Source organism: Opisthorchis viverrini (assembly GCF_000715545.1).
Source record: "Opisthorchis viverrini unplaced genomic scaffold opera_v5_20, whole genome shotgun sequence".
Lineage (NCBI taxonomy): Eukaryota > Metazoa > Platyhelminthes > Trematoda > Opisthorchiida > Opisthorchiidae > Opisthorchis > Opisthorchis viverrini.
This window is the reverse complement of record NW_008751676.1, coordinates 1,456,204-1,470,928: the sequence shown is the minus strand read 5'-3', so window position 1 is coordinate 1,470,928 and position 14,725 is coordinate 1,456,204. Positions and strand designations below refer to the sequence as shown.

General features: G+C 43.3%; 1 protein-coding gene across 1 annotated transcript in view; it reads right to left on the bottom strand.

Annotated features, from left to right (window-relative positions):
• Window positions 1–437: 437 nt before the first annotated feature.
• The window catches only part of T265_01821 (hypothetical protein), a gene marked incomplete at both ends in the record, with an annotated part of 29,605 nt that continues 15,317 nt past the window's right edge, over window positions 438–14,725 (bottom strand). Inside the window, 6 exons of the mRNA XM_009165931.1 lie at window positions 438–593; window positions 3,308–3,548; window positions 5,768–5,890; window positions 6,440–6,639; window positions 6,688–6,930; window positions 6,988–7,123. Coding sequence (XP_009164195.1) covers window positions 438–593; window positions 3,308–3,548; window positions 5,768–5,890; window positions 6,440–6,639; window positions 6,688–6,930; window positions 6,988–7,123 — 1,099 coding nt within the window. The remainder of the gene's footprint in view (window positions 594–3,307; window positions 3,549–5,767; window positions 5,891–6,439; window positions 6,640–6,687; window positions 6,931–6,987; window positions 7,124–14,725) is intronic.

The window sequence follows — 14,725 nt, the reverse complement described above, 5'->3', positions numbered from 1 at the left end:
ACAACGCGCATCTGTTTGAAATTGCGTAGATCATTGCGAATTTTCAAGAGTGAAAATTCCTCTCCGAAATAAAAGGCTGATCTTTTGACATATGTAATTTCATGTCCACAAGACTGTCCAATCGCGTGCATTTACGGTTTGTTAGTGAATGTACCTGTTAATGCGTTCGTTGAAGTGAACTGACAACGCCACCCAACATAGAATGTCTCAGTTGGCAAAGATGACTTCAGAAACACGACCCAGAATGTCCCTTTGATTTTTGCAGTGAAACCAGTAAGATTACTGAAACGTCTAAATTTAGCACAATTCTGACGGTTATTCAAATCCACGAAACGTGAATTGTAACATCCAGTGAAGATCACAAATCGCGCAAAATGTATGCATTGTCTAAATGTCAAAAAATTGTGAAAAGTTGAACCTGTAGCAAAGATGTTCTGCTAAGTGGACCTTGCAAAGCCAACACGACTTTGTTCCTTATCAAAAACCGTATAATATGCGCCAATAAACACGTCCCCCAGAATCCACATGGGCACACCAGGAACCTCCATGCCACTGAATCCACTGGTACAGACAGTCCGACCCCAGTATGACATCTGCGGAGAAAAAGTTGAAATGGAAGAGTGATTGGAGAAAACTCGCAACGGAATAAGCTTCCTACTGTTTATGTGATGAGTAGTCTATCCATAAAAAGAGCGCTTGTTTTCAGTCGGGCGAAGTGTTACTGGACGAGCTAGTCAGGGGTCCTGTCAAGACGCATGCATCTCTTAGTCCCATTGAGGCACAAAGTGACCACAACTCTCACCAGACTCCCTTAGCTGAGGAGGCAGCTAGAGCTGTTCGCGGTCGATCGCCCATAATAACTTTGAAACCAAACGGAAGATACTACTGATGAAGTTAGTAGGAATTCCCCGACAACCGGCCAACAATTTCGTTTTTTGGGCGGCCATCAGGTAGGGACAGTCCCAGAATCACCCTCAACCTACTTGAACCCACACTAAGAAATTCGCAAAATGCACTCATCGCACAGCGCTTTGTTTTTAGCGAAAACTCACCTGAATCCTTCGTTTATCGTATCCTTCAACTGAATTTGCTGCAACAAGCCACCCTTATGTTTCATTTGGGATGATATTCGAGATGTGGCAGTAAACTGCCCAGTTTCCAGCACAAAAGGGGACAAATTTGTCTCACAGAGTGCGGGTCGAAACGAATGCCTGTAAATCTACTGACCAGTCCAATAGTAATACCCCCTGCACTCATCACTCCTGTTTGTCACGAGGTCACTTCGTCATCTACTACAGGTGACATCGAGACAGTCGCATGTGTAAGTGGATGAAATTAAAAGACAGCCACCAGCCGAGTATAACTTTTGGCCACTGTGACACGCGGGACGAGGAAGCTTGTTTTTGGGGGGGGGGGGGGGCAAACTGACAAAGTCTGGGACAGTCATTTGGTCACGTTTTCAAAGTGGCCTTTAAAACGTTCACTTTCAGTTTCTGCAACAAGGCTGAATCCCAAGCAAGTGCTTGAAACCAACAGTTTTTGCAACCCTTCTGGCTATCTAACGTTTGTAGAAGTATACTAAATGGAGTGGTAAAAGGGGCATTCTCAAAAATCAAAATGTAGTCCATCCTGAAAATAGGGTTAATGTGTGCTGAATAGCTCAGAATCTCCAGACAAATATCACATCATCGATCATCATCAGATACCACATAGTCGTTAGACACCGCATCTCATGAATCACTAGGAAAGTACTGACCAAAAAACTCCCGGTGAGTAAGTGAGCAGTTTACCTTGTAACCACAGGAGGCTGGCCTGCAATATAATTGATCCGCATACTAGGAAAAACTGGTATCGCTCGTCTTTCAACCGCAGTTCACGTCACTTTAGAGGCGAATTCTTCAGTGGACGGCTCCTCTGCACAGATTGCTAACAGCGACATCACCCTGCCGAACTTCCACACGAACGAACTAGAGTTTCAAACTGCTCTATGCCTCCAGTTCCTCTTGTGAAGTTTATGACAACACTAAAAGCTATCATAACTGAGTTGACTGATTTCCGTTACTTCACATACCTCGTCAGCTGATCACATTCATGCTCAAGGTAAGGGTATGACAGGGGGCAGGCAGCTTGGTAGGTAAACATACACAATGTTAGCATTACAGAATGCAAAGACCCGTCTGGATAAAAGTCCTGGTACTGTAGAGATGAGGCAGTGCTGGTCATAACACGGCAAGACAAGGCTAACCACAAATCCTACTTGTTTACTCAAGTTAGGTTTATGGCATCAAATCACCGCCACTCCAACAAAGTGTGAAAGGCACTCATTGTTTCGAAAATTCAAGACTTTGGATAGTTTTCAATAAAGCACACTACCCATAAGGTTGCTGAGTTGAGTCTCCCGTTGAAACTGGTAAGTTTGCTAATTAATGTATCTCACGAACTCTGTCTTGTTGTTTGCATTCGCTACAATCCACCCAGTGGCGAACTATTTATTGCGCTGGATGGACTAGAATGACGGATGAATGGGGCGGTGACTGAGTCAAGCTCTCATAAAAGCGTTCAACTTTAGCAGGGCCCAACAAAACATGACGTATGTTCACAGGACCCAGCCTGGACAAACCATGGGACTGTTTGGTCACCTTCTCTCGTGTATAGCATTTGCTGTAGCGGCTACACCAGAAGGACGGAGAGACGGTTGTCTACGAGGCTTTCTCAACACGTCTCAAAGGAGTAAGCACTCTCACTAGCTCTCTCCGTCCAGTGCAGTCAATCGCCAAGTTTTAGAGTGCAAAAAAACAAAGAACCAATATACTTATACAAAGGAACAAACTGCCAGAACAACAGCCGCTTCGCTGGAGTGGCAGCATTTTGTACTCAACTTGAATAAACAAACCGAAATCAGTGGCTGGCCTCGTCCTGCCTTGGTAAGGCTGATATTGAGTCATGTCTATTTTCACCTAAACGGATGTGGAAGCTGATCTCTTTTGCGCGCTTTAATGATTTCACTGTAGCGGTTGTCTGTCAAATTATATCCCCGTTATTCTGCCCTAACCTCGATTCAGTTGGTTGAATTCGGCCAGTCCTGTTATGAGTTGCTTCCGCTTTCTCGTGTGGAATTTCAGAACTGGTCGTACGGCTTAGAACATCATTTCCCTACTTTTATAGCAAACCCTGAAGGGAGTCGATCGAAACTAGTCTCCCTTGGACGGGTCGGACGGCACGAATGGGGGCCGCCGGATAAGCCAGCAGTGGTCATTTTTCTGGAACGCAAGTCATTTCACTTATCCCAAGCCATAAGAAAACTCACCTCACGCACATAATCTGTCGCTTGCAAAGTCAGTTTTTCTCCATTGATTGAGAACTCTATTGGTGGCAACGTATGTATTTGTAGACAGTCTAGCAAGTTCAGTCCGCCCTCTATTGGAACAGCTCCAATTGCGTCGTTGAGTTGCTTGACATCATCAGTGGGGCCGACAATCAATGACGTTCCTGTATCGACAATGGCCTGACAGCCCTGGGCACACAGGGTCAGACTAGTTAATTGAATGCTGGCAAAAGGAAGAAACTGGAGTTCAGGCTATACAGATCACAGCAAACCGAAACAGTAGCTATATACCTTGAGAATCTCCGGAAATTTCGCTCTCTTTGAATTTGATGCCAAAAACTAACTAGAGCAATCAGTGTTCATGTGAGGCAAACCCAATGGAAGGGGGGAAAAATGCATTGTTTGAGTGAAGACGAAACACTTTGAAAAAGACGGTGAAATGAATTTATTCTTGTAAAACAGAATGAACAGGAACAATGCGTCGCTGGTCATGGAAACCAGGGTAGCTACAGAGAAACCATGAAAGCATGTGAACTTACAGTATAGGCTTGGACCAAATGAAGAAAACCGTAAGCTATAACACCATTTGTGTGCCTAGCCGCCATACCACTCGTAGGGGGCGGGGTACCAGGTTGCTCAGGTTTAGGTAGCAGCAGGTGGGATGCAAAGGCTGCGTTCGAAGCATCGACCTTCTGGTCATTGATTTGGCCCATTAAATAACGAATTATCTCAAGATCAATTCGAGAACCACTTTACAGCTGCTCATAAACAATACACACTTCAAGAAATAAGCTGTAACACCATTTTTGTGCCTAGCCGCCATACCACTCGTAGGGGGCGGGGTACCAGGTTGCTCAGGTTTAGGTAGCAGCAGGTGGGATGCAAAGGCTGCGTTCGAAGCATCGACCTTCTGGTCATTGATTTGGCCCATTAAATAACGAATTATCTCAAGATCAATTCGAGAACCACTTTACAGCTGCTCATAAACAATACACACTTCAAGAAACTCCAGGCAATTTCGGGCCCGCGACCTCCCGGTTAGTAAGTTGAACACTTACTTGATCGGACACGATCCCCCAGTTGGGTCCATTGAGCAAACGAACCCAGGAATCTCGGTCTATCTTTTCAGTTGCCTTGTGCAATGACCTGGGGTGAGCAGCGAATCTCAAACCCGTGCCCTGCTTCAATAAGGGACCTAATGACCGATGCCGCAACTTCTGTCTCGACCAAAGTAATTTTGGATAACAATTTACAAATCCATTTGGATGGACACGCTTGGTTATTCCTCTTAGCGTAGGAGTCTTTCTAACCAGGGACGTCATTCTATCTCTGTTTTGTGGTAGTCTTCGTTGAATATAAGCCGAGCTACTATCAAGTGGGAAGATACTGAAGATGACTAAGCATTTCCTGGATATGACAGCGCTTATAATATAATGAGCAGACTCAAAACGGAACCTAGACACCGAAAGGGTGTTACTGCTGCACAATTTTTCATTTGCATTTATATTTTTGTGTCGTTGTATACGTATCGTATGTATCGGGGACGAGATGGCTCAAGTTAGAGCGCGAAGTAACTGACCGGAAGGTCCGTTGTTCGAACCTGACCTCTGCCTCTCGACTTCCCTGTCTAGGCTTTGGCAACCTGGCAGTATCCCAGCCCTCGTGCTTCCTTCGGGTAGCATGGCAGCTAGGCACCGGAAGGGTGTTACAGCTGGACGATTTTTTATCGTATGTATTGTACGTATTATATATATGCCATTAGTAACACGAATGGATCTGAGCATCCGAACCTAGATTTCATTTCCGTCCCGGGAAATCGAACTCATCATGGTCAAGCTAATCAGAATGCTGCCAGCAATCACGATATCACAATGATATATCAAGATATATCAACGATATTACACACTTTTCAGATAAGCCAGCTGTGGAAGTCACTGGTAAATTAATGGGTGACACTTTCACATTAAAGAAACTGATATGGATCGTACTTCGTAAAAGGGAAGAAATCTGTCTGGATTTCATGCGGACCACCTTAGGCTGGTATCATCTTTCGGCCACAACAGATTCCTTGCAAGAACGCGCACACGACGGATAATCTCCATAAAAAGTAAGTCGATTGGATTAATGTGCCAACCGAAACCAACTTGACAGAACTCAGTCTAAAATGTTGGAAACCAGTGTACTAATTCATTACATCTACCTGAGTTCAGTTTTTGATGTCATAATCTCAAGCAAAAATATGCACTTAGTTGACCACGCAACTGCGTACGGAGGAGGCCTCCTTGGATGTTGATCAGACGTTTGAGAGCCAGTTTCTAAGCTCGGCAAAACGAATCAACCGTCACATAATCAGCATTTAGTTAGTTTCACTCTTTTCAAACGAATACCTAGTCCGTGGAATCATGCACACAGCTCAAATACGATATGTACGGAGTCACTCACCCGGCCATGTCAATCTGCCAGTATGTTTCCGCACTCAATGGAACAAAGAACATGTCGCCCGTGTAACGTCCCTTATCTACTCCTCCAAACATGATTTCTCCACCAATGTCTTGGACGTCGCCGCTGAAAATAAATTGCAACCTGTCGTCAGTAGGTTAGGTCACTGAGTAAATCAGTTAAAAGCCTATCAGAATGGTTAGAATTTGGGGCGTGACTTTGAAACATGAAAGGCAGACGATCGCATGCTGATACATTCATTCGATCAACCCTTGCTTCCCCACAGTCAGGATGAAATGCGAGGTGGGTTTTCTTCTCACAACTAACCACTGCCATATAACCACCACATGTAGCAGTTACAAACCCTTGACCAGCAAAGCATCAGGTTCTGCGTGAGAAGCTAGTAGCCAGTCAGTCAACAGAACTGCCATGCCATGTTACGTGAAGTCTTCCCGTACCCAGTAAATGCAGATGCTTATTCATGATACGCCGATCAGAGGAATGAATCGCACGGGGCTGCCTTTGGGTAGTATTATCCTACTTAATCGATTCGTTAATAACTAGCTAACTAAATAATTCATTAATAATTAATTAGTTAATTACCAACCTCGTGGTAAAAGCCAACGAAAGGGCGGCAATGATTTGTATGTCACGTCAATGTTCAAGTGCACTTACCAATCCAGCCAAACAGAAAACAATTGCTTGTCAACCAAACCTTGGGAAATCATGTTATCGAATACTGGAACAACATTATCAACCGCTATTGACTGAAATGCCAAGCCAAGGATGCCATCAAACTTGGCCGCCACAAACACCGAGCCCGGCTCGTTAATAGCCTCACCAAAAGTTTGATCTTGAACCTTTGCGGAAGAAACCTACGTGAAAAATTTTAAATGACGAAGAACAGATTCAGAGTCAACTACCGTCACCACATCCGTACTCAAAACTCCGGACACTGATCCCGTACCATACTGAATTGAAAACGGTTGTCCATTGGCTCTGTAGGTTGAGGATCTCTCACTGTCGTATTTTTGGTGAGTTCTGCAGGCTTCGTTCCAAAAGCTACATCTTTTGGACGGAACCCACAAATTAGACGAACCCGTATCAAAGACGACTTTGAATGGTTGCGGAGGGGTACCGATTGTAATTTCTCCGTAGTATTGAGACTGAAATTTTTAAAAGTAGTGTTGTTGCTCACTTGATTTGAGGCAGAAAAAACTTACGTCCATGTAATTATCCAATTTTTCCGGGAAAGGCTCGTTTGACAGACGTCTTGTCCATTTGGTTCTCACTCGGTCCAAGGCACTTTGAGCATCTTGCACTGTCCGCCTCGTACTTCGCAATGGTTTGAGCGGAACTCTAGAAAACAGGCATAGCAGACGAGTTGTTACCAAACGAACGTGGTAGTTTCGTGAGATTTACATCACTGCTGAAGATTTCCAATGAGGACAAAACGGCGGCTGAGTGCTTCTCGGCTATTCAACAGTGTTTGCTTTATCGACAGGAGGATATCTTGATTGAAAATCTCCGAATCTCCTCACACTGCCAGTCTGTATGTGGCTCAAGTTAAATTTACCCAATGAGTGAAACTCCTATCCAAGGGGTAGTCAGTCAAGGGGCCAGTTAACATTGGTGAACACGTGAGGCGGTTTCTTTGTGATTGGAGAATGAGTGACCCTATATTCTGGACGAAACCTCAGTTGCAAAATATCTCATTGACAGAAGACAACAACAACAGGAACACCAGTAAATAGACTTAAATACACCCTAGAGTTCGAAGTTTTCTCCCAGAACCTGTTTTTTCACTTTGTGGAGTGTGTTCTGAAAAAAAGCTTCTTCTTTGGTACTATAGTTTAATATTATTTTTTGCATCGATTCTGATGAGCACGTTGCAGTCCTTGCCAGTCAGGATATCTGGCAAAACAAGGGAATGGAATCATTCAAACGAGAACCGTGAGAGAATAAGTCAACTTGGAAGGAACTCATGGGCCGGACCAAGTCAAATGGGACCGTGCGCACCGGCGGATGGCGGATTTTTATCTTTGGATTAGTGACGATAGTATCTTTGTGGTTGCGGCAGGAATGTTTTTCAAAAGAATTTACAATTAATTGCAGTGATCCTCCAGGTCAAACCACAAAGGAAGTAAGCGATGTTGATAGGAATTATGGTACTCTGGATTTGATGGGAGACACACAAAACCTAGCTGAATCTCTCGTTTATGGTTTTTCTAAGCAGCTGAAGGTGCTGCAACAGACCACCTTATATTCCAGTTGGCACGATATTTTAGATATCGCGATACACTTTATAGACGCAACACATTACTCATAAGGTTGCCGAAAACTCTCCGATAGCTCACGAATGGCTCTGTCTTTCTTGGGGCTCATCGGGTAGGCGCACTCCCCGAGTTTCCGTCAAACGCATGTTTTACCCAATCCAAATAGGCACATTTGGACAAATTCTCTCATTTACACACGAAGTTGATTTTCAACAACAGACTCAACTGAAATCAGCTTAAATTCTCCCAAAATCTGTCCAATTTCGGCCAAGTAGAACATAAGGTGGACGGAAACTCTGGTTTTTTGCCTATCTGATGAGCCACAAGAAGGGTGGAACCGGTCGTGGTCTGTCGGATAGTTTTCATCAATCTTATGAGTAGTGTATTACGTCAGTAGGAATTCTGGTAGCTCATATTGGATAGATGTGGAACCAGTCAATGAACGGACCCATAGGTAGATTGGTGTTTTGATTCTGTGGAGTGATCATACAAGAAGGTGTGACTAGTGGTCAGGGGCATTGTAGATTTCTCAAAGAAGTATCGCGTTCTTCCAGGAGCCCTCCACAAAGAATGCAACTTCAGAACCAGCCTTGGTCGGTTCTATATTGCTGACTTTGCATCCAGGGTAATAATTTTGATTACGTAAATTGCACTCCGAAAATTAGGACTACATATGGTAGGAAAAGTGCCATATCTTGATTTTAAGTCTACGATTGCTTCACAAGAAATGATGTCAAAGCCGTCCCAAGCAATCCGGGTACAGAATACAAAACACTGAAGCTTTTGGTATACAAGCGAAGTGTAAAAATTAAAGTTTCACATCTCTCCTCAGGACTTTATTTATTTTTAAATGTGAAGAATTCCCAAGAAGCTCACTTACCTCAAGACTTTGCTGGCGCACAATAAAGGCAAAAGTAGCAAGATGGCGTAAAATCGCATTTGAACGAAGCAAGTTTCAGTCTTAGGCAGAAAGCTCAGGGCCTTATGTAGATCTTGCCAAGTATTCTACTCTGTGTTCCATGTCCTCCAACAGTTTAGGGTCCAAAGCTCGTTCTATTCACACAAAAATTTATCTTCTCAGACTTTGGAATCAACATGATGTACTCTCCCATTCATTCATAGTGTTCTTTGATCCTTTGAACTGAATATGTACACACAAGAACACTGTTGCCATGGGTGCCACGGATGTCTGGTTGACTTTAGTCAGTCAGGCGCTTGTCAGATTAGTAAATAAACCATTTTCTGAGGGATCATCCGAAATATGTTCTCCATGTCTTGTATGTGGTGGACAATATTGTTATATGTATCCTCATAAAGTGGACTATCAGTAAACTTATACCTACTATAAATGTGGTTTTTAACCGGGGAGGGGCTAGAAGAATCATTCGGATGTTCAAGGAGATGAAAGGTTTCAAAGACGGCACTTGCTGATCTAACATGTGTTTTGTCCGGGGCATCCAACTTTTGAGTTACTTTTCAATTTTCAACTTTGTTGTCGCCTACTACCCTAGTCTAATATTATGAATCCCAGATATGTGTTGACACTGTCAACCTCTCACGGACAACTCGTTGTGAACTCTGTACTTGTAACAAAGGTCTTATCTGCAATCCTACGAAGCAAGTCCCAACGCTGTACAGGCATAAGCCTGAGGCCAAAGTAAGCTCACAGTTCCGAGGAGACCACTAGAGGCAACAATTGGCCTGTTTTTTGTGGTGCCCTCAGCCTGATCCGGGTAGCTCTCAGACGGCATGATGAACGGCCAGCAGATATTTGTGAGAGGTCTGAAGATGAGCAACCGGCAGAATTCAAGCATGATCGATTACCCCAGTTTGTCTACAAAATTTAAATGACCTTCCACAGCCCAACTGCATTAACCAATCCTGCAGCCAAGTTTGAAACACTGCGCCAGTTCATTCACCAGAGAACGGTGTGTATATCATCTGTCCGTGTCTTATCATTCTACTACTGGTTGTGTTCTCCTATGGTAGATGTGTAGATCCTGTGCAGATGATCTTCAGTGATTTATTTTGCACACAATTGACGCTATTGTTCGTTAATATGCTAATCGTTTTGCCGTTTCTGGGATCAATATTCTTCAGCAACCAGATTTCCTCGAAATTTTGACCTCACATAGGCACTAATTGAAACAAGCCTTATCGCTAAAAGGAGCACTACCTCTTTTGGCTTTTTCATCAGAATAAAACATCCTAATACTCCTATTGACATATTACACTACTCATAAACTCTTCGGCAGAACACTGTTGCCATGGGTGCCACGGATGTCTGGTTGACTTTAGTCAGTCAGGCGCTTGTCAGATTAGTAAATAAACCATTTTCTGAGGGATCATCCGAAATATGTTCTCCATGTCTTGTATGTGGTGGACAATATTGTTATATGTATCCTCATAAAGTGGACTATCAGTAAACTTATACCTACTATAAATGTGGTTTTTAACCGGGGAGGGGCTAGAAGAATCATTCGGATGTTCAAGGAGATGAAAGGTTTCAAAGACGGCACTTGCTGATCTAACATGTGTTTTGTCCGGGGCATCCAACTTTTGAGTTACTTTTCAATTTTCAACTTTGTTGTCGCCTACTACCCTAGTCTAATATTATGAATCCCAGATATGTGTTGACACTGTCAACCTCTCTCGGACAACTCGTTGTGAACTCTGTACTTGTAACAAAGGTCTTATCTGCAATCCTACGAAGCAAGTCCCAACGCTGTACAGGCATAAGCCTGAGGCCAAAGTAAGCTCACAGTTCCGAGGAGACCACTAGAGGCAACAATTGGCCTGTTTTTTGTGGTGCCCTCAGCCTGATCCGGGTAGCTCTCAGACGGCATGATGAACGGCCAGCAGATATTTGTGAGAGGTCTGAAGATGAGCAACCGGCAGAATTCAAGCATGATCGATTACCCCAGTTTGTCTACAAAATTTAAATGACCTTCCACAGCCCAACTGCATTAACCAATCCTGCAGCCAAGTTTGAAACACTGCGCCAGTTCATTCACCAGAGAACGGTGTGTATATCATCTGTCCGTGTCTTATCATTCTACTACTGGTTGTGTTCTCCTATGGTAGATGTGTAGATCCTGTGCAGATGATCTTTATTTTGCACACAATTGACGCTATTGTTCGTTAATATGCTAATCGTTTTGCCGTTTCTGGGATCAATATTCTTCAGCAACCAGATTTCCTCGAAATTTTGACCTCACATAGGCACTAATTGAAACAAGCCTTATCGCTAAAAGGAGCACTACCTCTTTTGGCTTTTTCATCAGAATAAAACATCCTAATACTCCTATTGACATATTACACTACTCATAAACTCTTCGGCAGCCCACGACAGGTTTTGCCCTTATTGGGGCTCACCAGGTAGGCCCCGCGTTTTCGTCAACCTTATGTTCTGCTGGGACCCAAAACACTCATTTGCATATAAGTTTGGTTTTGACGGGGAGCTCATCTGGAATCCAGGTGATTCTCTCGTTTGTGACTTTCCTAAGCAATGTGCTGCACCAGGTTACCTCATGTTTCATTTGGTACAATATTCGATAAACTGCGATACATTGTATAGACGTGGTACACTACTCATAAGTTTGCCAAATCGGTCGTGGGCTGTTGAAGACTTTTCGTCACAACAATATCTAAAACAATTTCCCGAAGTCCAGCGGTTTCATTTTACTCCAGAAATTCCCGGTATGACTTGACTACCTGTTTTTGAAGCGCCTAGTTTTCCAGTCCGTCCTCTTTATTCCAACTAATTTGCACAGCCGATTGTTAAAAAAGTCATGACCCGAAGGGACAAAAATGGAAATCGACCTTTTGTTGTTTTGCGAAGTTTCCGGAAAAAAGTTTGGGCTAACGGCGAGTGTGAAACAATCAGCAGCACCAAATTTGTTGTTGTGAATATTTACTATCATCCTATTCAATATTTTATTTTTCTTGTTGAAAATTAATTACTGGTTCTAACGGGACGATATTGTGACTTGCAACTTATCGACTTCACTATTTACGTTCACTGTGCTGCTCTGGAAATTCCGATCAAAGGCTTTGGCCGCATAACCGCTGCTAGCCCACAAATGCTAGTACAGTTTCAAGAGTAAGATGAAATTCATTTGCGCACTGATTTCCGCCATCACTTTCCTCAAATTAGTAACAGACTTCTATCTGGTGTTACGCCATTATCAAACGCTATCTGAGCTGTGACTAAAGTACCATATCTTGAAATTTTGAGCTACGTGCGTGTGCCAAAAAGAGCCATGTTCCCCATAATTTGGTGCAATTTACAACGAGGTTCTCACGTTGGCATACTAGATTTGGAAACTTCTTCTATCCATCTTTACGGCCCCGTAAATCTGTGGGATTCTTTCATTTTTGTAGCAACCCGCGTTCTAATATTGCACTAGATTATTGACGACCTTGACATATCTGCTCCGAGATTTGGGATGCTGTCTATGGTGCTGTTATTGAGGCATGTCATTTAATAAGGTCCGAATACTTCTGAAGTGTTTTACTAATTCTATGGAAAAACGCGTAGTTCGAAACCAAACGCAGCATTTTAACTATATTTACACACACTGAACTTAGAGGTCAATGATCATCGGTGTTTGATGCACTGCTTGCGGGGGATTGCGCGTCAGTATTGCAGAACACTACAAAATGCTTGTCATCGATTTGGAATGTCTATTGAGTCATGTTTAGACAACATACTCGGTGCTGCAGATACGTTAGAAATATCCTTATATCACTTGACGAAGAAACACTACCAATAAGACTTCTGACAACTCTTTTACAGCCAAAGACTGGTATGCACCGTCCCTGAGTTAATGTCATTCAAAAGTTTATCAACCTTATGAGCGACCTATCCCGCCGAGTGAATGTACCCGACTGAAACAGCGCGGCGTGTGTGCAGCGCATTTGGGTGAAGAATGCCATAAGAAGACGATTCAGATGTGGATCGACCGAGCCTCCCATTAAAACCAAATGAGTTTTCAAAAGGAGATTTTTTGCGAGTTTCCGCTTCACTTTTTCTGGAGTGCATAGAGAATCACCACAACGTGCAAGTAAATTCAATCGTACACTACTAATAGTATTTAAGTAGTTAAATTAATAAGACGTATTCTCTAGCCCGGGGGCGACAGCTTGAGACGACTCGCTTTCAGTCACTTCGTGATAAATCATCGCATCTTATATGTGTTATTGAACAGGGTTCATATACCGAAGCATCCGTATACATGCACTCTCACAGTCTGTTGAGTAGAGAACTGTGTCCTTGCTATGTAACGTATCATAGGGGAATTCCATGGTAGGCTTTTTATCTGCGACCACTAGGACGAATAAGATTCAGGTTAAGACAAGTTCTACTTGCCAAGCCTGATTCATAAGCTATTTTCACAATCAGAAAGTAGTTTATTTTCGATCTGGTTGAGTAACCGAGGGCTCGTACAGGCATAATTGCACCCATAAATAGCATTAGTACTCTTATTGTGGTTTCCTCTATTAACTAGACTTCACGCAGAATGCTGGTGCTGGATCAAGTTATCGACTGCTTTTACGGACATTCGAACCATACAAGAGGTAATTCTGGGTTCCAATTTTGGCAGATAACGTTTGTCATACGGGGCACTTTGCGACAAACTGACGGAACTCCGAGCAACTCACATAAAAGCAAAATAATACCTAGAGGGTTTTGGATGCACCTTGCATCAGGATCGAAGGCATCACGGTTGATAGATGTTGACGGACACCCGATACATTTGTACGTTGAACGGCACAATACAACCGCATATACTTTCCATCCGAAAACCTAAGTTTATGACAGGAAGGGACATATTTTGTAGTAAATGTACTTTTACCTGGTTTATCTGATTTTTATACGTTCACCCGTTCATGAGTGAGCTCACATTCAAGGTTTGTGCTTATTTCCATTCGTCATCATCTTGTCACGTTCGTGTTCGTGTGTGTATGGGGGAGGGTATGGCTCAGCACAAATTTACTGACCGGAATGTCCGTGGTTCTAACCCGACCTCTGCCTCTCAACTTTGCTTGGACGACCTGGCAGTATCCCAGCCCTGGTGCTTCCTTTTAGTGGCATGGCAGTTAGACGCCGAAAGGGTGCTACAGCTGCCTCGTTCGTGTCCTTACAATGAGGATGTAATTTTCTTGACTAGTTGTTTTCTGGTGTCAACTTGATGAGTGTAACTGTTGTGATTACGGGAACACCCGAGTTATGCTTCACACACTAGTATAGTTGTTGTATTCCAATTTTTGCGTCAGTTAAGAAGCTTTTCCAACGCGTCATTGGCTTCAGTCCGTTCGGTCGCCTTCAGACCAATTCAACCACTTCTTTCGCCCAAAAGTTAGATTCGAATTACTTCTCGCCTACTGCTATACCATAGAGCCTCATATTTCTGTTGGCTTGCTGTTCCTGTTAGTTACCCCTCGTCAAATTCCAGAAATGTGTATTCGACCCTACCTGACTGTATTTTATTGCATTTGGCATGGGTTGATACTCTCAAATTAAGTGTAGAACGAAACGTAAAAGTAGGTATATGTGTGTAGAGCCCACCTGAATTTTTCATCCGCTTAGTCATTTTCCGTCATTCATTCTTCTTCTTTGCGTTTATCGCCGCACCTGACAAGTCCTAGTGTGGAGCGTGTAGGGCTCGACGGTCGCCGCCTC